Here is a 23,161-nt window from a genome sequence, read left to right on the forward strand (position 1 = left end):
GCAATTCCCCTAACATACCTGCATAACAAAAACTGCAGCTCCAAACTAAGAAGAATGCAGTCAGTTTAGACATTCTTGATGTCTTGCGACAGGATCTGTTAGATGGTCAATAAGTACAGTGAGTTGCGATGGATAAGAATAGAATACCGTCACTTAAAAAGAAAATGGAGTGACAAACAGACATTCTCTATTGGCCAAAGCGAAAAATACCTTAATACTACTTCCGGTTTGGTTTGTCGCTTCACGTAAACTCAGCTTTTGCAATATCTTTGCACGGGTGCAGCGTAAGCCTCTCAAAATTTGCATACACTGCACCTGCAGCTCATGCAAAAAACAAAAGATAAGTTTAAAGAATATTACGATATATTTCCCGCTTTGGCCAATAGAGGGCATTTGCCTTAAACGTTTATGATAGTCACTCCCGATATATCACATGGGCTTAGTGTGCGTTGTTTGTGGTTTTCCACACGAATTTCCTTTACCCTCTATCCCTCCTATAAAAGGATATAAGAGTTAGTTGTAGACTTGTTAGCAGAGTGTTCGAAAGCGTACTTTTCCTGTGGAACGGACTGCTCGAAATGATAATCTGGGCAAGTTGCTTCAGTGCATGACTGTCTGGCGTTTATAGGCTGTTAGGATGAAATTAGAGAATGAAATGTCGCAGAACACTGACAATACAGAAGGGATCACTTCATAAAGAGACAATCAGCAAATAGCCATACTCAATAGAGGGTACACCTCTTTAAAGTGGGTTACGATTACTTTTTATATACCACAGATGCCAAAATTCCGGTCCTCAAACCAACTCTGATCATTCATGCATATTAAATTGCCGTGCGTTTGCGGGTGCGAAGAGCAATGTGAAACTTCGCAATCGATAAGGAATTTTATCGACAAACTCAATATTTTTTTTCATAAACCAAGCTGTGGGTTTAAAAGGACAAAGTTCCTAAAAGCAAACGCAGACCAAACGACTTACAGTCTTAAAAGAACCTTGAATTTTCGCTTCTGCACAAGTGATAGTTCAGAAGAAACAAGAGTAATTTTCAGAAAACATTTACCGTAATATTTAGAGGAGACGCACTAACCTTTAGTCCAAGGCTTTACTTGATTTGCCACTTATTTTTTAAATCCACGACTAGGCCATAACAATTAATTTGTGTTTTTGGACGCGTTTCTCGTTTTCTTGGTGAAAATACAGCCTCGAGAGGATATTTGTGATGTCATGCGTTTAAACATTTCACCAATCCCACCTGCCGAGGAGTCAGGTAGTTTTGGTCCAAACTGTACTGCTGTCAATGCAACACCTGAGAGATAAGGGAGTTAGCACAAAACAACGACAAATAGTCAACATACTTAGCACCATGCTAAACGAATTGATAACAGCAATGTGTATTCCATCCAGGATGTGCGTATAGCAAACTGCAAATGTCAAAGCCCATCTAGCTTTATCTTTAATACTGAAATCAGACAGCCCAAAGAGTATCTGCTAGTATCTGCTATTAGTAATTCAGATACTAGGAGAGAAAGAGAGAGAGAAAGAAAAATTTGACATATCCATCGGTAGGGACGCCTGATCACAAGGAAGCCTTTCAACGCTCACTTTGCATCTGTAAAGCTCCAGTGAGCGTCAGGCGCTCGTTCTTTCAATGAACCTGGTTTTTTTTGTTTTTTGTTTTTTTTTTTAATTTTAAAAAGATCAGACAGTTTGTACGTGAGATACTACTTCACCCTTCTTTTATATAGTTCTTTAACCGTTCAAATTAATTGAAATAGGTACCTTCAAATTACTTTGCCTATCCTTAGTACCCCCAAATTAAAGCACACCAGGGACTGCAGGTCCAGGACACTGTGACATGTAGTGTGGTTTGAGGTGGTCGAAAGCAAAGCAAATCGAATCGGTCAAAAAAATCCAATCATTCGCATTTTTTAAAAATATACTTTAAAAACCTTCTCCACATGAAATAGCTGAATTGAAAGAGTTTTTATTGCTTAATATCAAAATCTCCCATGCCAGTGAATAAATCCATTTAAATTAGATCTGGAACTTGTAAACCAAACGACCATTTTGAGGTTTAACTTGACACTGAGTCGACCTCAACAAGGCATCACAAAAGCTTATAACAGACTCTGTAGCATGAAGTATCTGGGAGTATTCCCTTTTCCCCTGGATGGGATGCCAGCCATGTCAGGATGTACCCACAGAAACATGACCAAAGTACCGATTGTAACATGTACTTAAAGGGTAGAGGCTGAGTGGAGCAAACTCAGTGAAAACATGCATGCAGGCTCTATCATTCCATAAATTGTTCTCAACAACTTTAAGTAAGCAGTTTCACTATAATCCTGTTGTGCTTTGAGAGAAATAATATTATCTTCTCAGGACCAGTGATGGCTGTTTCTGTGTGTATTATTGCTTTCGCTTCGAGGAAGCTAAATTTTATACGACCAGGTAACAAAAAAAATCCTAAGACCGAAAATGCCATAACATTCAGTCCTGACATAGTATAACACTAGATTGGGAGTCTCCCTGTCTTGTTTAATATCGACCATACCTTAAATGAACTTTTAAAAACTTTGTAATTATGTTTTATCGAGTTTAAAACAAAAGACGCAGTTTCTTGAACGGCTTAAAAAATCCGGCTTGTTTTCATTATTTTGGGGGGAGAAAAACTCGGGCTATTTTTAACAGATTCAAAGACAGTACTTATAAAACAATGAGTTCCTTTGTATTTTCTTTATTAAATACTAGTCCACTTTTAATATTACTTTACATGCAATTTGGAGCACTACATCTGCAACAATCCTCAATTTTAAGAGATGGGCTAAATAAATACTTAAAATGATAAATAAAATATTGTACGTACTAGCGTTTCTTAAATCGAATTTTACATTATTTTTTTTTGCTTTCGCCTACAAACTGGGCTCTATTTCCGCAACTTTCCCAGCAGGAGGCCTTAATATGTGGCTTGACTTTGCTGTTATTGTTTGTTTTATTCCTGCTCCGGAAAGCTCCTTCTCCGTCTACTATGTTTTTCCCCTTTGCTCAAAAGTGAACTTTCTCCAAAACTTTAATTCGTTCAGGAATGGTAGATATGGTACTTATTAATCACTTTTCCACAATTCTTAACTAATAAAAACCATTGGTATGTTATTTTCATAGATTGTTACCAATACTAGTAAATATTTTGCGCTAAAATAACAAGCTGCAAGGGGCCGTGTCACTATGATTTGGTGCTGCTGGAGATCCAACGGATATTCGCTAAGAGGGGTCTAGTCGAACAAAAACTTACCATTCTAATATAAAACAAGCCAGGGCAAATTTTCATGAAAATGTATTTGAAGAAAAACATGGACTAATACTCTGACCTTCCAAAAAAAAGTGAACGTGTTATCTGCTCATTCTAACTGTGCATAATTTTAAATGTGTAAAAAGCATTAATTGATGATGTTTTACTTACATCAGTCTTGAAGTGTTTCAATTAACGCCCTTTTTTTGTCTTTCAAGGGGCATTTGGTTAACCGCCTAATCTACCTTCATGATTTCAGTCACAGTCAGTAAGATGCATCATGGCTATGAAGCTTACAATAAGTCCGTCAGACTTCTTATCTTTGTTATATATTTTGGACTTGACATTGCACAAAGTTCAATAGAATTCCTATTATTTGAACTTACTGACCAATAAAAACAACGCACTAATTTATTGATCAAGACACAACTTTGGTGCAAGGTCAAGGGTGAGCTGCTTATTTGTGCTGCTATATTATTCTATTGTTAATCGATGCCGGATGCAAATGAGTATAAGGTGTCCTTCTGCATTTCCACTCTTTGCTACTTGAGGCTCTCTTCATCGTCAATGTGTACTAAAAGATCTCTGTATATTATTTCTGCCATTCTTTCATATCCTGCTGGTTTCATGTGTAAATCCTCCTCCCAAAACTGGTTTCTCTCCTCGTTCTTTAAAGAATACCGCGGCAATTTTGTCGCCAAGTCACAAAGGATCGTGAATTCGTTAGTTCTAGCATAATGCCTTATCTTTTCGTTTATGTATTGTCGTTCCAGACGCGCGTGCTGGCAAGGTGGTTTGTCTGATTCCTCGCAGTCCATTTCTGGAATGGTAACCGCCACCGATTTTGCGCCAAAACGGTGCGACATGATATGGAGATTAATGATGTTGTGCACTGCTGTGTCCCAGGCCTTATTGCTGCTGTGACCGCTGTTATGGAGAATGTCGTTTGTACCAGCAAGAATTATGACCCAAGCGTACCTGGAACTGGCTATAGATGGCATGGGAAAAAGCAAAGTTCATGGTCACTCTTATCGTCCTTAAAGCCAGGTAAAAGACTGCATACAGGTAACTGCAAATTATTTTAATATGTTGCCTCGCTTGCAGGACAATTTAAAGAACTAAAATTCCTAGCACCTGTTAATATCAGGTTAACTCTGACCCTGTCCCTTATATTCATTACATGATCTTAGATAGGTCTTAAATAGTCGTGATAGCGAATTATACTTGTGAGCCAAAACGATCGCTAAGAGAGGTTGGCTTGCCGAGTTTTCGGTAATTTTCAGTTTGCGGCTCCTGATTGGTAGGTGGATGCACTGAGTACCTTGCCCGAATATTGGTGAACATTCTATGATCATGTCATTAAGGGTTACCACAGCCACCGTAAGACAGATCCTATGAGACATGCTAAGGGTGCGTTCGATTGGGAAATCCGGATTTAGATTTTCAAAATGTAAATCCGGATTTCCCAATCGAACGTGAAATCCTAAAACGGATTTCACCTCCGAGAAATCCGTCCTCAGGGTGGATTTCAATTAAGAAATCCAAATCTGGATTTTTTGGATTTCCCTTTTTCTCGTTCGATTGGGAAATCCGAAAAAGGATTTGCTAGACTGTTCTCATGAACAGTGGACTATCTTGTGCTAATTATGCGTACGCATAATTAAGACAAGATAATTTAATTCACGAAAACAGGTTAGCAAATCCTTTTTTCGGATTTCCCAATCGAACGAGAAAAAGGGAAATCCAAAAAATCCAGATTTGGATTTCTTAATTGAAATCCACCCTGAGGACGGATTTCTCGGAGGTGAAATCCGTTTTCGGATTTCGCGTTCGATTGGGAAATCCGGATTTAGATTTTCAAAATCTAAATCGGGATTTCCCAATCGAACGCACCCTAACATACAGACAGTCTTTATTGGTAGTAAATATCACACGGGATATAGCCTCCAACGCAAACGTTCTGAAGGTTCCATCACGTGTTCATCCGCGTGTCACGTGACCCTCGAAAAAGCCCTAGGATCGTGTACGTGGGAGGCTACACGTGAAACAGACCAATATAAATAGGCAGTTATTGCTAAAACAGAGGTGTAGGTGCAGTTTGAACCTTACAGTTTTGTAAGTGATTTTGAAGTAACGCAGATATTTCAGAGGCTTCAATACGATCCCTAGCAACCGTCGTCAGGGTATAGCACCTGTGCACGTCTTTGTTCAAGAGGTACTCTAGAGTCTTGGCGTAAGGCGTGTGGTTCTTATCTTCGCTATGGAAACCACTTGTTAAACTATCTCCTAAAGCAAGAATTGGCATCGCCTTCACTCCTACAGAAGACAAGAACAGCAACGAAAAGTAAAGTGTATACTTTTTGCATATTTTTGGGGACAGGACATTCATCAAACAAAAAGACAACATTTCACTCTCGTACCCACCAACTACACTCTTCATAGTTAACTTTATCTCCTCAGAAAAGTAGGGAAGAAGAATCACTTCATTCTCATGGCTAAATTGCAGCGTAAAATATCTGTTTTCAACTTTTACCAGCCGGAATTAACTTGAAAACGATTTCTAAAATGAATATTGCAATAAATGACTTGCTGAAAAAACATTTTGTCGATAAGTATCTAATTTACAGCCGCGAAAAAATTAAATCTAGAAACTACAATGTTAACCGAACAGAATGCATGTATTACTAAGAGTGATCAACTGCCAATCGCAAATTGTTTTGTGAAATAAAATTTAACATTTGGCCATCCACGAGTCCTCGAGTTAAGAGTCGTCTCTAGAAAAATAAGTCATATTTCGCCATAAACTCGTCCTGGGGAACTTTTTCATGAACTGGGTGTTTTGACGTTCATGACTATGGCCTAACGCTACAAAAACAGATTAAACACTAGTTCCTGGATCATAGACTAGGTTTGCCTTAAACGTTACCAGCTAATTCAAGTACTTAATAGAGTAAACAATGTCTTTGTAGCAAATAAGTAACAGTACCTGTTCTGAGTTCGCAGACATATCCAGCTTTTGGTTCATCACACGTGACCATGTGCATTTCACTGTCTTTGGAAAGTGCGCTACAGTTCTTTTTACCAAGCTCATCTGTCACGTTTACATCACGTGTATATGGCATGTCATCGATCCATCTCCAAGCTCCATCCCTTTTCTTTAGACCAATGTAGAAATACTTCATTTTGTATTTTGAGGACAATATTTTGTCCTGCAGAAAACCGAGTTGTTTGTCTGTTTTTGGCATGGCTAGAAGTGCATTCTCTTCATTGCATTTTGGAGGAAACTCATCCCATTTCCTTACTGGGTGTGGTACGAACAAGTAGCAAAACTGCTCGAATTGAAGCCATCCGTTCGGACATTCCTTTTTATAGTCTACAAAAAGAGAATTTAGAAAGAGTTACCTGTCAATATTATGGGGGTTTATCTCCTAAAAGGAGCTGTGCCACGAAATTTATCAAAATTCGAACGGTGGCAACTGCCTCCAAATTGAGTGAAACATAAAAATAACCCCTCAAAAATTTAAAAGAAGGTAATAATAACTTAGTAAATATAAAGAGAGGTACGGATGGATAAACTTGAAGAAGAGTGAAACGGATTGCAATGGTGGTTTTTGAAAACTTGATAGCCTGACAGTTTTCTCAAACTTCACTTTTGTTGTTTGTAACGTTTGATATGATGCTTGGGAGACAATTTTGTTTGACTCGAAGCTGTGGTTTTGTCATTAACATGTAATTTCTCAAGTTCCAGGGTGAACGCTTAGTTGACATTATTAACAAAATGAATTAGTCTCCCCTTGTATGGGAAAACGGATTCCGGAATCCGAGAATTTTTGCTTGCGGAATCCAGAATACAGGAAATTTTTGCTTGTGAAATCCGGAATCCCGGGCTTTGAAATACGGAATACTGTTCAGGGAATCCGGAATCCCACTAACAATTGGAATCCGGAATCCAAAATCCAAGACTATCTTGGATTCCCTTACTTGGGGCAAAACTAGAAACAGCCCTGACACAGCCCCCATAAAAGCTCAGCTCAAACACATTATGATGCAACAGTTACCTGTTTTACCCAGTTTCTCACATTTTGCTTCCGTTTCTTTGTCTGTCAAGCCGAGAATTCCTGATTAGTAAAGACAAAAAGAAAATACTCGACTAAATGTTATCGAGAAGAAACAGAGGAACTTGTAACGTCACGTGATAGTTGTTATCCAATAGGATGGTAGATTTTACATGTGCTCGTGATATTGTACAGTAGCTCGCAGTGAAGTTACGTTTACAAAGACTGCTCTGTTTGCAGTACAAACAAGCAACTTTACAGAACTGAAGTTTGTCAGAGTGGTTTGTCTCTGGTGGCCCCAGCTTCGCCTTCAAGCGGTCGACCTCGTTGTGTACACTTCCTTTTTTTCTAAGAAGTTGTTACTTCGTAGAACTTAATCACTATTCATTTCAAAGAATGGCCATTTGCTTGCGCGGAAAAAACTGACAAAGTATTATAGAAAGGTTAAATGATGGGTAAAAAGATTTCAGAAATAGTACATTTCCAATTTGATTTAAGGTTTGTGATGACTGAGAACTGCAAAGTAAGACTTATTTCAGGCCAGGTTAGTTTAGTTGTTGCAAAATCACATAGCAACATAACTATTACCAAAGCAAAACTAGCCAGAAACATTTTCAACTTTCACAACAGAAATTAAACCCCAAAAGTGAACAATTTTCATTAGTGTCAGTTTAGGTAGAATAGCCCTTTTTCGATTGCGAAATATGAAGTATTGTTGCGTAATTTCTCTCTATCAGTCTCCTGCTTTCTGCCCTTTTAGAGGTCCCTTTTCCGCTCTTTCCTCTCCTGCCTGTCGTAACCCCGCCCCCCATTTCTCTTGGTCTCTGGCTGCACTGCCCCACCTTTTATGAAGGATTAATGATTACCTGTAAGGGTTTTCCGTGTTGACGATAATGGCCTCGGTTCCGGCTTATAATGATTATAGTATTTATTCAAAAACGCTTCATCTTCGCCGCTGCCTGAATAAACAGATCCTTCTCCACTGCTAACAGTCCACGATTCGAAATCGGTGTTCGATCCAGACTCCTCGTGAGAAATAGTTGTCCTTCTATAGCTGGACACTGTTGTTACCTTTGGAAACGCTTGACCAGCAGTGGGTCTAAAATAAGACAAAGGACGAATTCTTTGAGTACTGGAACTGCTCATCTCACCACTTAAGTTTATTATACTAGAGCCATCTTCATTACTTTTCTCTGCGGTGTGCGACATACTTTTATCTTTCAATGACTGGAGCGTCCCGCGAGATGTAGGTTTTAACTTTCGAACAGTTTCATCGATAGGTGGAGTGCCAACTCTTGTATCAGATTTTGAACCATTTCTATTCGATTTCCAACCCTCTCCTGAGTACACAGGTTCTTGGAATCCGGGTCCACGAAATCTATCGAACCCTTTATTAAATGATCCGGAGTGATTTTCAGTTGCTGTTTCTTTAAACCTGTGCACATGAGGAGGTGCTCCGACTTTCTTTGATGTTTGATTATGGACGTGCTCCTGATATTCTGATACGTGGAGGTTTCTGAACTGATTTTTAAATTTCAGTGAAGTTTGCAACTTTTTCCATCGCATAGTAGGTCGCAAATGTCCATGTTCTTTGTATTTTCCAAGCACAAATTCCGAGCCAGAGGAATGATTTATTGGCATTGGATTAGCTAAGAACAAATCATGTAAATACGTTGAACGATTAGGGGCACCCAATATGAACATGTCATTAGCATGATATTGCGGTTCAGATTTCTTTGTGGTGTTTTGTCTTTCTTTTTGCATGTCATTGGCATTTTCCCGTTCATTTAAATATTCTCCAACTTTATTCTCTTTAATCTCTTTCTCAGTCGTTAATTCATGAGACCGGAAGTCACTATTTAACGCTTTTAAATCTACCGGATTGACACGATGACGACGAGCGTCCAGATATTTAAGATCGGCCAAAATGCCCGCGAGCTGTGGTTTGATAAGTGAGCTTATGAATTTGTAGCGATAGCTTTGTTTTGAACCAAATGCACTGCTCGTTGATGGAAAGTTTTGGAAAACTCCATTACTAACTTTCTCTCTTTGATAATTTAGAGATTTAATTGATGCAATAGCTTGAGATTCGTTGGATCTTTGGGCAATAGAAGCTGCGTTTACAATATTCTGACCTTCCTCTGAATTTTCATCGTATGTTTCAGAACTTGAAGGTCCTTGAACTTCATATAATCTCTGCGACTGGTTCTCAACCGACTTCACTTCACCGTTCCTAAAACCCTTTCTCGACCAATCAAGAAAATGTGAAGGTATTTGCCGATTTTGTGTCGTCAGGAATTCACTTCCCGCTTTCTGAAAATGCATCTCAGTGTTTGACTCCTCATGGTGTAATTCATTTAACGAAAGTGCAGACTGAAGCCATTCTTTGCTTCTTTGGAAATTTCCTTCTGATAGGGACGGTTCCTCAATATTTTGACGATGGACAAAGTAACCGTCCAATACCTGAATCCGTCTTCTGTAGGCATCAGTCGGCTGGTTTCTTTCAATTAGAGCCTTCTTAGATACCTGATTTTTATGCGTCTTTTTTAACTTGGTTCTCTTCCGTCGTGGATGCACATGAGTTCTGCTTGACTTCTTTTTAACATTCATGATGATATTCTGTTTTATTTGTCCAGCTTTTGTCCAACCTTTCTTAATCAAGTGATGTGATGCTTGAGAAGGGACATGTTTACTTGCAGATACCTTGGCATCAGACAAAGACACTCGATTTGGAGCGACGGCGGTTGTATTTGTGCCTTTAGCAGATCCTGGTAAATATAATAAATGAAAGTTATTTTCAATAAAATTTTCTTTGACAGATGGTTCTTAACACTGTCATTTTTCAAGTATTTATTGCGAATCCTTTTCACGGCTTTGCTCAAGTAAGCGACCGTGTGGAAGTTAAGTTTACGGGGAATTTAAGGCAGGCTTTTGCTTTTAAATATTGCTTTTAAAAGTACCAACCCCTCCCTCTCTCTAAAACATTAGTTATAACGGCTGGTCCCCTGCTGTCATTGAGTGTGCAAAGAGTAACCTGCATTTGTAATATATGGTTCCAGAACCAAAGTAGCTTGATATGTGATAAAGATAGCAGCAAGCAAAAGCTGAGAAAAGAACGGCAGGCTAAATTTTCTTTAACTGCGTTCCAGGCCAGACAAGCTCAGTGTTGCGTTTCTTTCAACCTGTTAATCCATGAATTCTATTAAATTCACCTTTAACGAGAGAAGAGGGTGAAGATATCAATCAATGAGCGATATGGTGACTTTTTACTCAGAAGATAAGTTATAATTGCGGTTGCACCGTCTTCCTCAGTAATAAAGCTCCAAAGGTGTTTTTCTACCCCAGGAATTCACTGAGTTTTGTTTTTGTCTTCTCCTACTAAATTAAATTTGTCAAAGTACTTGGAAAACAAATAAATGAATATTATACTTTTCTAAGCTTAATTTCCAAGGAATGGATAGCTTTATCGACGTTTTGATTAAACAAAAGAGCTTAAAACATTTGCTATCGACTCTATCAAGCAAATCTAGCAGGCTAAAACAAAATAATACAAACCTATGAAAATGCTTAGAAAAAGGCAAGCGATAAGACTTCTCCTAAACAACCAAACGTCATGGGCCATACTTCTAAACAGAGTGTTGTTGACTTCAAAACCAGTCAATAACTCCACGGTTGGAACAGTTAACTGAAACAGTGCTCAGTTACTCAATTAATTAGAGTAGAAATCCTTCATCAAAGAAAGCCTCAATCGCTTTCATAACAATCCATTATTGACTTGGTCCATTTGAGATATTTGGATTCACAGGTCGGGATCTGTAATCTTTTATACGAATGATTTTCCTAAGCTCAAACGCGGAAGACTCAAGTCTATTTTCTAGGTAAGTTCCGAACATCTGATGGATTTAGTGGTATGTATTCTCTTCCGAAATTGTTATGTTCATTTTGGTGTGAAAATGGAACACCTGTCTCCTTTGCAAAAATCACAGGTAGAAAATTCACCACAAGACTTGGTTGTCACATGCTTCATTAGGCATGACCGTACATAACAGCCTTGCATTCCGTTAATTGTACTGGGCTGCCCCAAGCCTCTGTTTCAAAGCGAGGCTAAGTGTGAGCCCATTGATAACAAAATGATACTCATTCAAATATTAATTTTCACTAAAAGATTTGCACTGATGATGTTAGTCTATATCAACAGAGTAGTCGGTGTAAGTGATCCCAAAATGATGGACACGGGTGGATATATAGAGTCCTCAGGTTCCCAGGCGACATGGTATATATGACTCTCATCAAATCCACTATTTCTGGTTGCTGCAGGTTACGGCTAACCTGAACCTGCTCTTTGAGATTTTTATCTAGTTCAAAATTTTCCTTCCAGTCTGAGGCTCTTATCCGGGTTTTATCCTGGTAGCCATCTTGAGTGCTCCCTGACGGCCGGGGGCGCCCATTGGATATCAGTCATTACTCGCGATGTATTGTGGTCTATGGCGTTACTGGGCCACAACGTTTGGATTTTTTTATTATTATTGTTTTATTTGCAAATTGAAAAAAGACTGTTTCAGATAAATTGTTAAAATACAAAAGAAAAAAGGGTGATATGAACAAAAAAGAAAAAATGTAACCAAACTTAAAACGTAAGAGAAATGAAATGAAAAAGAAGTCCAGTATTGTAAATGAAAAAAGTTAACTGAAACAACGTGAAATAAACATAACGTTAATTGAACAAAAGAATACAATTAAAAAGAAAAGAGAAAAAAGAGCAGAAAGTATCAAAATTTTACCAAAAAAGGTACAAAATTGCTATGGTGTTAGCGGGCCACCATAGATTAGCAAAGACCAAATTATGCAAATATGTCAAACGATTTGAGCCACCCGATAGTACACTTATTTCCTTGGTAAACTCTTTAAAGCTATTTTAGCTGGCAATGTGATCTCGAAATTATCTAAAATTTTGTGTTTATGGCTTTTAGTCAAATCTCACTGACGTCAGTTACCGGGAAAAAACCTCAAAAAGTTGACATTAATTCTTGAAACCATCGTTTTGGGCTATCTTGTAACAGTATGTAAGAGACCTACTGTCATTGAGAGATGACCTGAAAATAAATATACACGTAGCCCTTTTACAACCTTGCCATCCAGCAAGGTTTTGTTGAGCCATATAACCGTTTCTTTAAGCAAAGGGCCCATAACCTCTCTTGTACGCTTATGTTAACTTGCCCTTTTTGCCTCAATCACATCTGCAGAATTCCGAAAAACAAGGCATTGAGGGCAAGTTATCAGTAAGACAAAAGAATAACTAAACCTGTCACCATTTCGGGAAAAGTTGTATTTGAGGGGTTAACTCGTGCCTATCATCTTTCTTGGTGCAGATATATCGCCAACTCCTGATCTATCAAAGGAATCCATACATTACCTGTTGCTCCTGTTACCTTGCCTTCCAGCAAGGTTGTTTTAATACTCAAAGCAGCGAAAGTTGTCGGCCAAACAGCACCGTTTATCAGACAAAACATTTATTAAATGCAGTATCAAAATTTACATATTTACATTTCATTTACTTCTTGTCGCCTTCTCCAAATGGTAGATTTCTCTACCTCAAAAACATACCCTTATTAATAATAACACCACTATCAATGAAGAATGCGCCAACGCACTTGTGTGATTTCTTGAGTAGCTGCACGGCTATTATGCATATGGCCAAAAAAATATCATTCTTTTAAGTTACGAATGTTTAGCCACCTTATGACTAAAGGAATATGAAAGTATTATTATTAGTAGTAGTATCATTATAATATCATTATTAATTTTATAGAAGCTTACTCAGGTTGAGACTTCTTATTTGGTAAGATCAGATCATTAGCTACTTAATGTTGGTGTTAGTCTTTCGCCTAGGAAGGTCAAGATTTATCACGGTTTATCTAGGCAGCTTCCTTTTAAAATTTTCACTCTTAAAGTAAAGTTAGCCTATGTTTAACAATGCTTTTTCAAAGCAATTGTGCTGGCACGTTGCAGGAAATACGAATGTTGGGGGAACAGAATTCTCTGGAAACCCGTATTAACAACGCCTGCGTTCACCCACAAGTTCATACTATTTGTGGAAAAAGTAACGTTCGTTTGTTACGAATGAACAATAGTCTGAATCAAGCAAACATTTCGTTAAAAATATAAGCGCTTAGTTTGCTTTTCTCTTCCTTCTTGTGAATTCCTCATGAACATTCTTGTGGTGTTTTGAATGATGCAGACTTCGTCGCCACCTTTTCGCTTCCGGTTTCTTTTGAAGATCATGTATCTCGTGCTCAGCTTTAAGGAATTTCAAAATGTCCTCTTGAATTTTAAATATTTTGTCCATCTTTTGAAGTAATTTAGCCATGATGAATGTGTTGGCAGATTGCTCTGGTTTTTCAGAAATATCAGTCTTCTTTTCCACTGCAAATTTGTTTCCAGAATCAAGCCTCTCGTTGGAGACGAGTGTTTTAAAAAATCTTAATTTGCGTAATTTGCCTTCGCTTGTTACGTCATCAACTGCAGATTTGCCTAGATTTCCATCTTGAGAATGCTCTGAAAGGTTTTTGTTTTCAGAATTCCATCTTGAATTTTCTTCTTCCTGCTTTTTTAATCTTAATCTACCAATATGGTTTCGTAAAAAGTGACTTGTGTCAATGTGATTCCTCGATCCCTTGAGCCAAATATTTATCTCGTTCCTTCTCCGTCGTCTGATGTCCTTTTCAAGATCTTCTAGATCGCGCTTTCGAATTTCCTCATTTTCAGTTCCATCATCCCTAATTCTCAGCTTTTTCATCTTATTCTTTGCTCGTTGCATAGCTGAATACTTTGCTGCCTCGATGATGGTCAAGATTTTCTCAATTTTCTTAATCTTGTCAACCTCAAGTTTTGCACCATTTTCTTTCTGGATGTCGTCTCTTAGCTTCGCTTCGTCCTCTGCAATCTTTTTCTTTGCCTCCTCGGGCTCAGTGGCGTTATCACTTTGAAGAAGTCCCTTCTCTTTGTTGATATCAGCCTTTTCTTTGCTCATGTCGTCCTCGTACTGAGCCTCTTCCTGTTTAGCCTGTGACTCGACGTCATCAATAATGTGCCGCACTGAACTAGGCGACAGACCAATAGCTTCTTCAATCTTAGACATGGCCAAGCTAGCGCGTTCTGTGTCATGAAGTTTTCTGTATGCCTCTGCTAACAGTGGATTAACTAAAACAAAACAAAAAAACTGATTTTAATTTCCAGCTTGCTCGACGGCGAACAACAAATATGGAGCACTTCAAAGCTAGATACAGAATCCCGTGTCCTTTATTCCTCTCTCTCTCTCTCTCTCTCTCTCTCTCTCTCTCTCTCTCTCTCTCTCTCTCTCTCTCTCTCTCTCTCTCTCTCTCTCTCTCTCTCTCTCTCTCTCTTCTTTTCTTTGCTACTTCAGGGATATAAGTAATAAAGTGGCCTATAACTGGGACCACTAACCAATGTGTTTTGGGAACGGAGCTTAAAATGCTCTATCAAGGAACTGAGTTGATTAAAAGCTTAAAGGAACCCTTGTGTAGATGTTTAAGAACATACTAATAAGTATCCCTCCACCCAACGAGGGTGCTACTTATACCCAAGAGCGGCAACCACGGATAAGAATAGAAATTTTCAAGAATCAATATGATCTTTAACAAACAAAAATTGTTAGCCGTGTTCTGCACCTGGAGCTTGATATGGAGCTGATGCTGGGAAATAAGACGGCGTATTCCAGTTGTCCTGTGGGTTGCTTGACGGGAAAGCCTGAGTATTCCATGGGTAAAATGGCGCGGTGGGATAAGCTCCTGGCAGCTCCTGCTGACCAGCGTAAGCAACTGGACGAGAGGGTTCAAAGCTTGTAGAACTGGGAGCTAACGGAGTCTGTAGACGACCCTAAGAAAAATAAGTATAAAGCCTTTATTGATCCATTCCAAACAGTGGAATATTGCTTTCATTTGCTTTGAGTGTGTAATCAAACAACTCAGAAATTAACAATTAACAAGGAAGAAAATGGTGGAGAAAATTAGTTACTTTTAACGGGCACATGACTGAATTAAATAAATTCTTAATTGGTATACACAAAGCTCGGTGGAAGAGTCTGAGCAAAAAAAAGATACACTTCCTTTTCAAGATGAGGGCAGAATACACCAACATGGTACTTGGAGGTGAATGCTTATCCACTTGTTTTGCGTACTTTTATATTTTGCATCTGCTTTTTAAAGATTGTCAAGAATTTCGTAACAAACGTATCATACATAAAGTAATTAACAGGGGGGGGTTCGTACTTTTTCGTGCAAAACTGAATATTCTGCAGTTTGCCATTGAGACTATAGTGGAGGATGCAAGTTTTTCTGGTGATATTCCTCTAAGTTGGCGCAAATCCAAGCTAATTCCAGTTCAGTGCCAAGAACTACGTCTAGAAATCCAGTGGTTTCAGTGTACCTAACAGAATATTTACCTCCAATTTGGGGAAAATCATAACTATAACAAAATTCTCAAATCTGATTGGTTATCAACTCTCCTGATTTCAGCACTAATAGGACGGTGTAATAGGACAGTACGCGCCAACGCACGCGCGCACTCAAATGGCTCTTTTCACTGCTAGCAAAAAGACTCTCGGAATTTCTTGTGTTTTAAGTTTTAAAAAACCTAAAATATCACATATTTTGATATAGTTGTTAATATTTGGTAACAGAACTTCGTGTCGTCCAATTCGGTCTGAAATCATACTCGTGATTACATAAATCGGCCTCCCGCTACGTGGTCGTCCGATTTTGTTAATTACTTATATGATTAGAGACCGCCCGCTGTGGCTTTCAGCACCACCCATACACTCCAGACAGCCTCAATGAGGGAAAGGATTGTACTTAGAGCAAGAATACATCTACTGCAATAAGTGTCATAGTTTATAAATGCTACCTTCGATTATTCACGAGAACCTGGAAGTGTGTGTCGTTAACTATCTTCTGTTTCCTTTCCTTCAAGCAAATTGTCTGTGAACAACGGATTGAAGGTGTGTTTAGTCTTATATACTTACATTGTAAGGAGCAGAAATAGGCGCCACCTCGGGTTTTGCATCTGACGGTCCCAGCTTGTCGTCCAGTTTCTTGGGCGTCGTTGGAGAAGCAGCAGCCTGGGGTGGTGTTTGCGGAAACGGTTGATAAAATGACGGAGGTGCAAACAGACCTGGTGAATTAGAGTAGGAATAGAAATATCTTGACATTGGACCTGTGTTTGGTGCTGAAATACTCGGGTTGTATGATGCAGTCAATGGCGCTGACTGTGACATGAGACCGTTTGATTGCCCAAAAAGTGATGCGACCGTATGCGTCGGAGGTGCGACCGGCGGAACTGGTGCGACAGGTCGAACAGGCAAAGCTGGTTTAGCAGGTTCAGGAGCTTGACTTACTGACGAGGGTACCATTTCCGATGCTACTCCTTCGTTTGTCTTTTGTGGTTTAGTATGCGGTTGTGGTACTTTGACGTCGTTACTAGATGGAGCATGCACACTAGACTGTGTACTGGGTGTGTTTGGGGGTTGGATTGCTAGAGGCCCATTAGGGGCCGACGGACTTGGCAGGTCATTAACCTCCAAATTTTTGTTGTTGGCATTTCCTTCTTCGGAGGAGTAGCTAGCGACCTTAGTTGACACTGGTGCTACTGATCCAAATGTCTGTTGAGAACTGGTTTGTGCTGGAAGCACTGAAGCAGTCGCTTCTGTTTGTTCAACTGGAGAAGAAATATATTAAATTTTGAAGGATAAGACAAATAATACACAGTGTTTTTTGTGTTTTAAGAAGTGACACCAAACAAGGACACAAACACAGGTACCGCTCAGAAAAGAAAAGATGGATAAGTTGACACCTTAGAGATTTAGAATCACGTCTTAAGTTTCTTACAACAGATGCGCGGCGCTTCTTATTTTCAAGATAACAGATTAATGCAAGCATTCTCGAGCGCCTTTCCCAGTGAAAAGATTCGCACTTTCTTCAAGTCTTTGGGCCTGTTTTTTCGTTCACCTTGGCTTTAGTTTGGAATGATTCAGGAAAAAAATTCTTGAAATTTGTCTTTTTCATTACATGGCATTTCTAATTAATCCGATAAAACTACACAGCAGTGTGGTAAATGATATAATTTTAATGTATAGAAACATACCTGAATTGACTTTCTGTATCTCCGCATTATCTGCATATGTAGGCTGATAAACAGGCGCCGTTTTAGATGGAACAGTTAAGCCAGCCGGCGACAACAGGCTGTTAGGTGCAGAAGCCATATTGGGGCTCGTCCCTTGAAACATTTGTGGTTGATAACTTGCCGTGTATGACTGCATTGCTGGTTGATAAACAGGCTGTTGAATTCCTCCTAAGTAACCTGCAACTTGAGGTGGGTAGGATAGGGGTTGTCCGAGGACTGCTTGAGGCATAGAAGCCATTTTACGTTTTTCCGCTTTTTCGAGATCTTCTTGAGCGCGCTCCTTTGCTAAATACTTAGCCGCTTCAAGCTTGACAATCAGTTTCAAAATATTTTCTGCCTTTTTCACATCTTCGTCGGCGTCTTTTTCAAACTTATTGAATTTCGCCCTCTTAGCTGGATCTTGTGCTTCATCGGCCAATTTCTTGAAATTTTTCTCTTCGCTCTGTAGTTCGGTTTCTAGTTTTGCCGTTTTGTTCTCGATTGTTGAGGGCTCTAATCCAAGTTCCTTTTCTATGCCACTCAGTGCCTGTGCAGCTTTAACCGCACGTTGGAGCTTTTCACGGGCAATTTCAACTGGGTCGTCTACAAACAGTGAATTAAAAAACAGCAAAAGAGATTTAAAATGGTGAAAGACTACATCCGCTTTCTCACTTAAACAGGTTTATTTAGTAAAAAACTTAGCAAATTTAGGGACGAGTCGGCTTATAAATAAAATGCGCTGTATTTTGCAACAACTATAGAGCGTTTTCACATGTCAAGGGAGCCATATTGGTGTTCCAAAATATTGAAACGGCGGCCATCTTGGTGTACCAAACAAATCGCCTGGGGGGTTGAACTCTTTTCTTATGTAAAAGTTTTTTTTGGTTCAATAAATTGGCATAGATGCTGCCCACGTGAGTGAAAACGCTCTATGTGACTAATGGGATGACTCGCTCGTCAAGGAACTTAATATGTTTCTAGCTTTCTTCATCATTCATTTATTTAAATAGCGAGTACGGAAAATGTTCAACAGATTTCATTGTGATACCTTGAAGAGGGAGCTGCCGCTTTTTGCGTGCGTCGCTTTTAAAATTCGATGTAGAGGGGATCTTTTGTGCATGCTTGTTGTCTGAAAGAAATTAAAGATAGCAAGAAGTTGCTTTAGTGACCACTCTTATACTATGGCAAAGGTTTGAAAGAGATATCTTATGAAACTTACTGAAACCATAGTTTTTAAAGCTGACTCCCAAACTAGCCAGGTAAGACTAAATAAAACATATGTAGGAAAATGTTTTGTAGCAAAATGACTTAGTTCAAAACAAAGCTGTAGCTCCCTCCTCGAGGCTATGCTCACAGCATACTTGGGAAAGAATTTCGAAGCGCGCAACACACTTCGACCCTTTGACCTGTCACATTTTGACCATTTGACCTTCGCCATGGCTTTTTGCGCAAACCAAAAAAAGTTTTTCAAGTTCCCTTGTGCGTAAAGGGCTTAGGCACAAGGCATAGAGGATATGTAGCTCGGTCAAACCTCACAGTGGGAGACCTTTACCTAGCAAGCACTTGCTGCAGAAGCCTTCTTTGTTGTTTGATCATCACTATAGGCATTTGTTGACATTTGGTCTTAAACTTTGATGACGCCAGGCAAGTTTAAGTTTCTTCTTCACTTAAAACCACAAAATCCATCGCATCATCTCCCTAAAGATGAAGCCTTGAAAATTACCAAAACTGTGTAATCTACTTGCTTCAAAACTAGATTCATGGGTTGCATTCATCTGAATCCATGTGTGGGCAAAGGAGCTCTCCCATCTCCGTTTTAAACAACAAAGCAAACGCTCCCACCTGCATAAGTTACGCCGTTCTTCTTGTCTTTATGTTCTGCTTCCAAAGAAGCTTCTTCCTTTTCATCATCCTCATCTTCGTCATCTGGATCTTCCTCAGGAAATTCTTCCACGGTTGGGACACCATATTCCTCTAACATAGGGTAAGTGATAAAATTTTCTCCCAAAAGCGGGCTGTACTGCTCGAGGGTTGGCTCATCTTCGTAAAACTCTGCAAGATTTTCATTGTTGAAACAAAAATCGGCTCAAAGTGTCAATGGGAATAATTATAATGCATGTCCAGTGTCCCCTCCCCAAAACCCCCCTCCCCTCCCCCCCCCCCCCACCGTTTGTCTCTTATAATATGAAGGTAGCGCGTGGAAGATGCGCGGGGGGAGATGGAAAAGAGGGAAAAGGGGAGATCCTCTCTCCATCTCATCGGCCCGTTGGCCGGGACGCCATAATAGTCTCCTGAGACAGTTCACTTACAAAATGACAAAGGAGACGACTTGGGTCGAGTGACTGACTGTCCGACTGAAAGACTGACTGACTGGCTGGTTGGCTGAATGACAGACTAATTGAATAACTGACTGACTTACCGACTGACTGAGTGACTGAATGACTGGCTGGCTGCTTGGTTGGCTGGCGGGCTGGCTGACTATTTGACTGGCTGACTGACCAACTTGATGATTGTGACGGACTGTCTGACTGACCTGCTAGCGGACGGGTTGGCTGACTGACTGATTGACTGAATGACTGAGTGAATGGCTGACCAGCTGAGTTACTGACTTACTGATTGACTGACTGGCTTAATGACTGACTTATCATAAGTAAAGATTAACAAAATATGCCTTGTTTGAGTGTCGTTAGTTGCTCTTACATGCCGTTCTCAAAAGCGAAATTGCCTCTAAGACCTACCTTGGGCAGAGGCACCTTCCAGTAGTAACAAAGCTGAGACAAGAAACAGAAGCTTCACCGAAACGGAGGCCATATGATATCTGCAAGTATAAAAACAACGTTTATCAAGGACGGATATACATACCGATTGATCCACAGTTTAAAATAGTCCAGTCGAGCCTATGACTTTCCTCACTACTCCAATATTGGATTTTTGACCGATGACAATGCAATTCCTCCTTCGTCAGGCGGTGAGCCTCTGTATGAGTTCCTGGGGACGTCGATTTCGTCGCGCAATTGCCATCAAATTGTCGGTTTTGGGCGACATCGTCGCATATTAAGAATTACTTTGCGTTGTAACGCTACTGGCTATCTCAACAACAACGACAACGGAAAAGAGAAAATAGGCAAACAAAAACTCTGAATATGCAGCACACTTTTGACAGGTTTCTTAGCCGCCATTCCACGGTTAACGTTGTCAAACTTCATTGAAGTGGCAATGCCATCGTCACTTTTTAAGATCTCTCAGATCGTCGCTTCATCAATGGCAACCGTCGCGACTTCGACCATTTCGTCGGAAATACCCATACAGAGGCTAAAGCGATCGCTCTTGAAAACCAGACAAGTGGGCAGACCATCCGTGTACATGATCAGCCTTTTCATCGAGTCTTGTACAAGCTAACCGTAAACCTGATTCAGTTCACTGGATCGTGCTGTTGGCTTGGTATTTGTCCAAGCGTGCAATTCTGTGGTTAAGTCATACTCGTACATCTCCATGCACCGTTATGCTACATCGAACGCTACTAGATTATGTTAAATTAATTGGTAGTCGAATTATGGTCCTCATAAGGACTTGAAAAATTAGACTGTCATCATGAAATGACTCATTTTTCAGAAATCAAAAGTGGCCATCTCGGACTGAGATGATCATTAACGAGCCTCAAATTAATTCATCAGGAATTTCGTTTTGCTTAATATTCTATACCCTTCTTCTCCTGTTGTAAGGGCTATATCGCACGTTATATTAAAGGCCTTACATAGTTATACTCATAAATATGTTCCTGGTGGACCGGCAAGCGTGGTCATGGATATTCCAAACCCACTGAATCATAGGGGATTATTGTAATCGTTTCCGGCACGGGAAGGATGTTCTCTTGCTTCCGTCTTGTTTTAGAACATTGATTGATTGAGCGACAAACTCTTTAATTCTGCCGAGGTTGAACTGCAAGACGTTTTCAGTATTGAAAACACTGGCAGTAAAGAACCGTAAATGACTCCCTTAAATCAAACTTGCACTTATACATGCATTCCTCGAAACCTACCAGAGATCATGGACTTAGTTTTTGTGTCGTCGTTCTTAGTATCTCAACGGCAAATATCCGAAATTTGTTCTTGAACACAATATTGGCATTAAAAGGCTCCTTATAACTCTAATCCAAACGTAACTTCTTCTTTCTGGTGGCTTCCTTTTGAAGTCGTTTAACCCCCAGATCGCGAGGAAAATTTCATCATGAAGAAAGATATACTTCCTTACACAACATATATAGATGTAAAAAGGGAGGAGGACAAATCCTTCTCATGTAAGTGCTTATCAAACGCTTCAAGAATTTTCAATTTGCTAAAATCAAGACAGCCTGTTAAACCTTGTTATATTTATTTTTCTGTGAGTGGTTTTTATGAGGTGTTTCAGTTATCACACTTTCGTTCGTATGGCCAAGAATATGATTTGCAAAAACAGTGCATTGAGGTGTTTAAAAAAGTGCGAAATATTATGCTTGGCCGAACGTTCGATTTATGTTTACACGGCAAAGAAGCACGACTACCAGGTTGATGTAAGTTTCCTAAAAAGAAATTAAGTTTCTGTCATAACCCACTGGTTCTTAATTGTCAGTAAAAGTTAATTTTAGCTCAGGTAGACGCAGAGGACATTCAAACTCGATTTAACATATCATCTTTGTTTTTCTGGTCTACGAACAATGTGAATCAAAATTGAACCTGACAGTGTATGCTTGGGTAGCATTGTTTTTCCGGACCACCTTTATTCTAAGGGTTATTGAACGGAAATAAAAACCTACCTGTAAAGATTCATACGTTTGACATATTACAACACCAAACAGTGACGAAAATATCCGCGTTTGAAAATAACTGCAGCCCAAGAAAGAAAAAATTCCACTTGTTGGCAAGTGAATATCCCGCAGTGGAAAACTACGACATTTCTAGATTTTTAAGCAGCGGAAGTTTCCCTAGCGAGCCGCCATTGTCATTTCCACCTTTGGTGTAAAAATATTAACTCAGATTGGTATATAGGTTGAGATCATCCTTCAAACTGACCAATCACAAGACGAGGTTTTAACAAGCGTTGATGAGTTTTATCATTTCAAATCAGTTAAGCCAGTGAGTCAAAACCGACTCAAGTGTACCTGTTGTTTAAGTTGAAAGTCATCAATAAAATGAATGTTTTCAGTGGGTATTTGCGCGTATAATTATGTTAACAAAGTTAAATGGTTTCGCACAGTTTGGTTACCGTCCAACGTTATGAGAGTGAATAAATTATAATTCTCTCGCCACGAGATTTTTTTGTCTCATTTATCACTTTCTTTTCATTAATGTTGTTCACTCTTTTATAAAATTATCGGTTATGTACGCTCGCCTTCAAAAACATAAATAGGTAGCACAATTGTAGGCAATTTCTGTTGACCTTAGAAGTAATGAGAAGTTAAGAAAAACACCACACATGTAGCGATCAGCTCTGGCATTTAGACTGTGCTAAAATATTTCAAGTTGCACGGGATTGTTAAATGGAAAGATCTTACAATTCTAATTATCCATGCTGTACGAGCAAGATCGCCGATCCTTTTAAGTGTGCCTCATGTATGTGAAACCCGTCGCCTGTGGTTTTACTAAGCTGATAGCGACCACTTAT

At 39.4% G+C, this 23,161-nt stretch overlaps 3 protein-coding genes across 4 annotated transcripts in view; all 3 read right to left on the reverse strand.

Annotated features, from left to right (window-relative positions):
• Positions 1 to 1,232, reverse strand: part of LOC140941086 (uncharacterized) — a 10,049-nt gene extending 8,817 nt beyond the window's left edge. For both annotated transcript variants that reach the window (XM_073390053.1, XM_073390052.1), the window contains exons 1-2: positions 1,089 to 1,232; positions 19 to 95 (exon numbers count right to left, since the gene is read on the reverse strand). In XM_073390053.1, coding sequence (XP_073246154.1) covers positions 19 to 73 — 55 coding nt within the window. In that variant the 5' untranslated portion in view covers positions 74 to 95; positions 1,089 to 1,232. The remainder of the gene's footprint in view (positions 1 to 18; positions 96 to 1,088) is intronic.
• Positions 1,233 to 2,736: 1,504 nt separating this feature from the next.
• LOC140941974 (uncharacterized) lies at positions 2,737 to 11,241 on the reverse strand. The gene is made up of 6 exons (XM_073390971.1): positions 10,901 to 11,241; positions 8,212 to 10,113; positions 7,349 to 7,408; positions 6,277 to 6,663; positions 5,400 to 5,606; positions 2,737 to 4,278 (listed from the first exon to the last, which is right to left on the reverse strand). Exons 1-6 carry the CDS (start codon positions 10,965 to 10,967, stop codon positions 3,833 to 3,835), a joined length of 3,069 nt encoding a protein of 1,022 aa, XP_073247072.1. The 5' UTR covers positions 10,968 to 11,241; the 3' UTR covers positions 2,737 to 3,832.
• Positions 11,242 to 13,214: 1,973 nt separating this feature from the next.
• On the reverse strand, positions 13,215 to 22,496 carry LOC140941975 (uncharacterized). Its single transcript, XM_073390973.1, has 8 exons — positions 22,314 to 22,496; positions 20,260 to 20,339; positions 19,364 to 19,573; positions 18,570 to 18,650; positions 17,504 to 18,124; positions 16,386 to 17,077; positions 15,034 to 15,241; positions 13,215 to 14,545 (listed from the first exon to the last, which is right to left on the reverse strand). Exons 1-8 carry the CDS (start codon positions 22,325 to 22,327, stop codon positions 13,515 to 13,517), a joined length of 2,937 nt encoding a protein of 978 aa, XP_073247074.1. The 5' UTR covers positions 22,328 to 22,496; the 3' UTR covers positions 13,215 to 13,514.
• Between the last annotated feature and the right edge of the window lie 665 nt (positions 22,497 to 23,161).

Source organism: Porites lutea, chromosome 6, assembly GCF_958299795.1.
Source record: "Porites lutea chromosome 6, jaPorLute2.1, whole genome shotgun sequence".
Taxonomy (NCBI): Eukaryota; Metazoa; Cnidaria; class Anthozoa; order Scleractinia; family Poritidae; genus Porites; species Porites lutea.

Coding starts and splice junctions, on each gene's coding strand:
- LOC140941975 (XM_073390973.1), bottom strand. Junction 18,125..18,569: donor GCGGCAGCTCCCTCTTCAAG/GTATCACAATGA, acceptor CACTGTTTGTAG/ACGACCCAGTTGAAATTGCC. Junction 14,546..15,033: donor AGCTCCATATCAAGCTCCAG/GTGCAGAACACG, acceptor GTTTTGTTTTAG/TTAATCCACTGTTAGCAGAG.
- LOC140941974 (XM_073390971.1), bottom strand. CDS start 10,967: ATGGCCCATGACGTTTGGTTGTTTAGGAGAAGTCTTATCGCTTGCCTT. Junction 7,409..8,211: donor AACACGGAAAACCCTTACAG/GTAATCATTAAT, acceptor TTTACTAATCAG/GAATTCTCGGCTTGACAGAC. Junction 4,279..5,399: donor TCAAAATCACTTACAAAACT/GTAAGGTTCAAA, acceptor TGCCATCTATAG/CCAGTTCCAGGTACGCTTGG.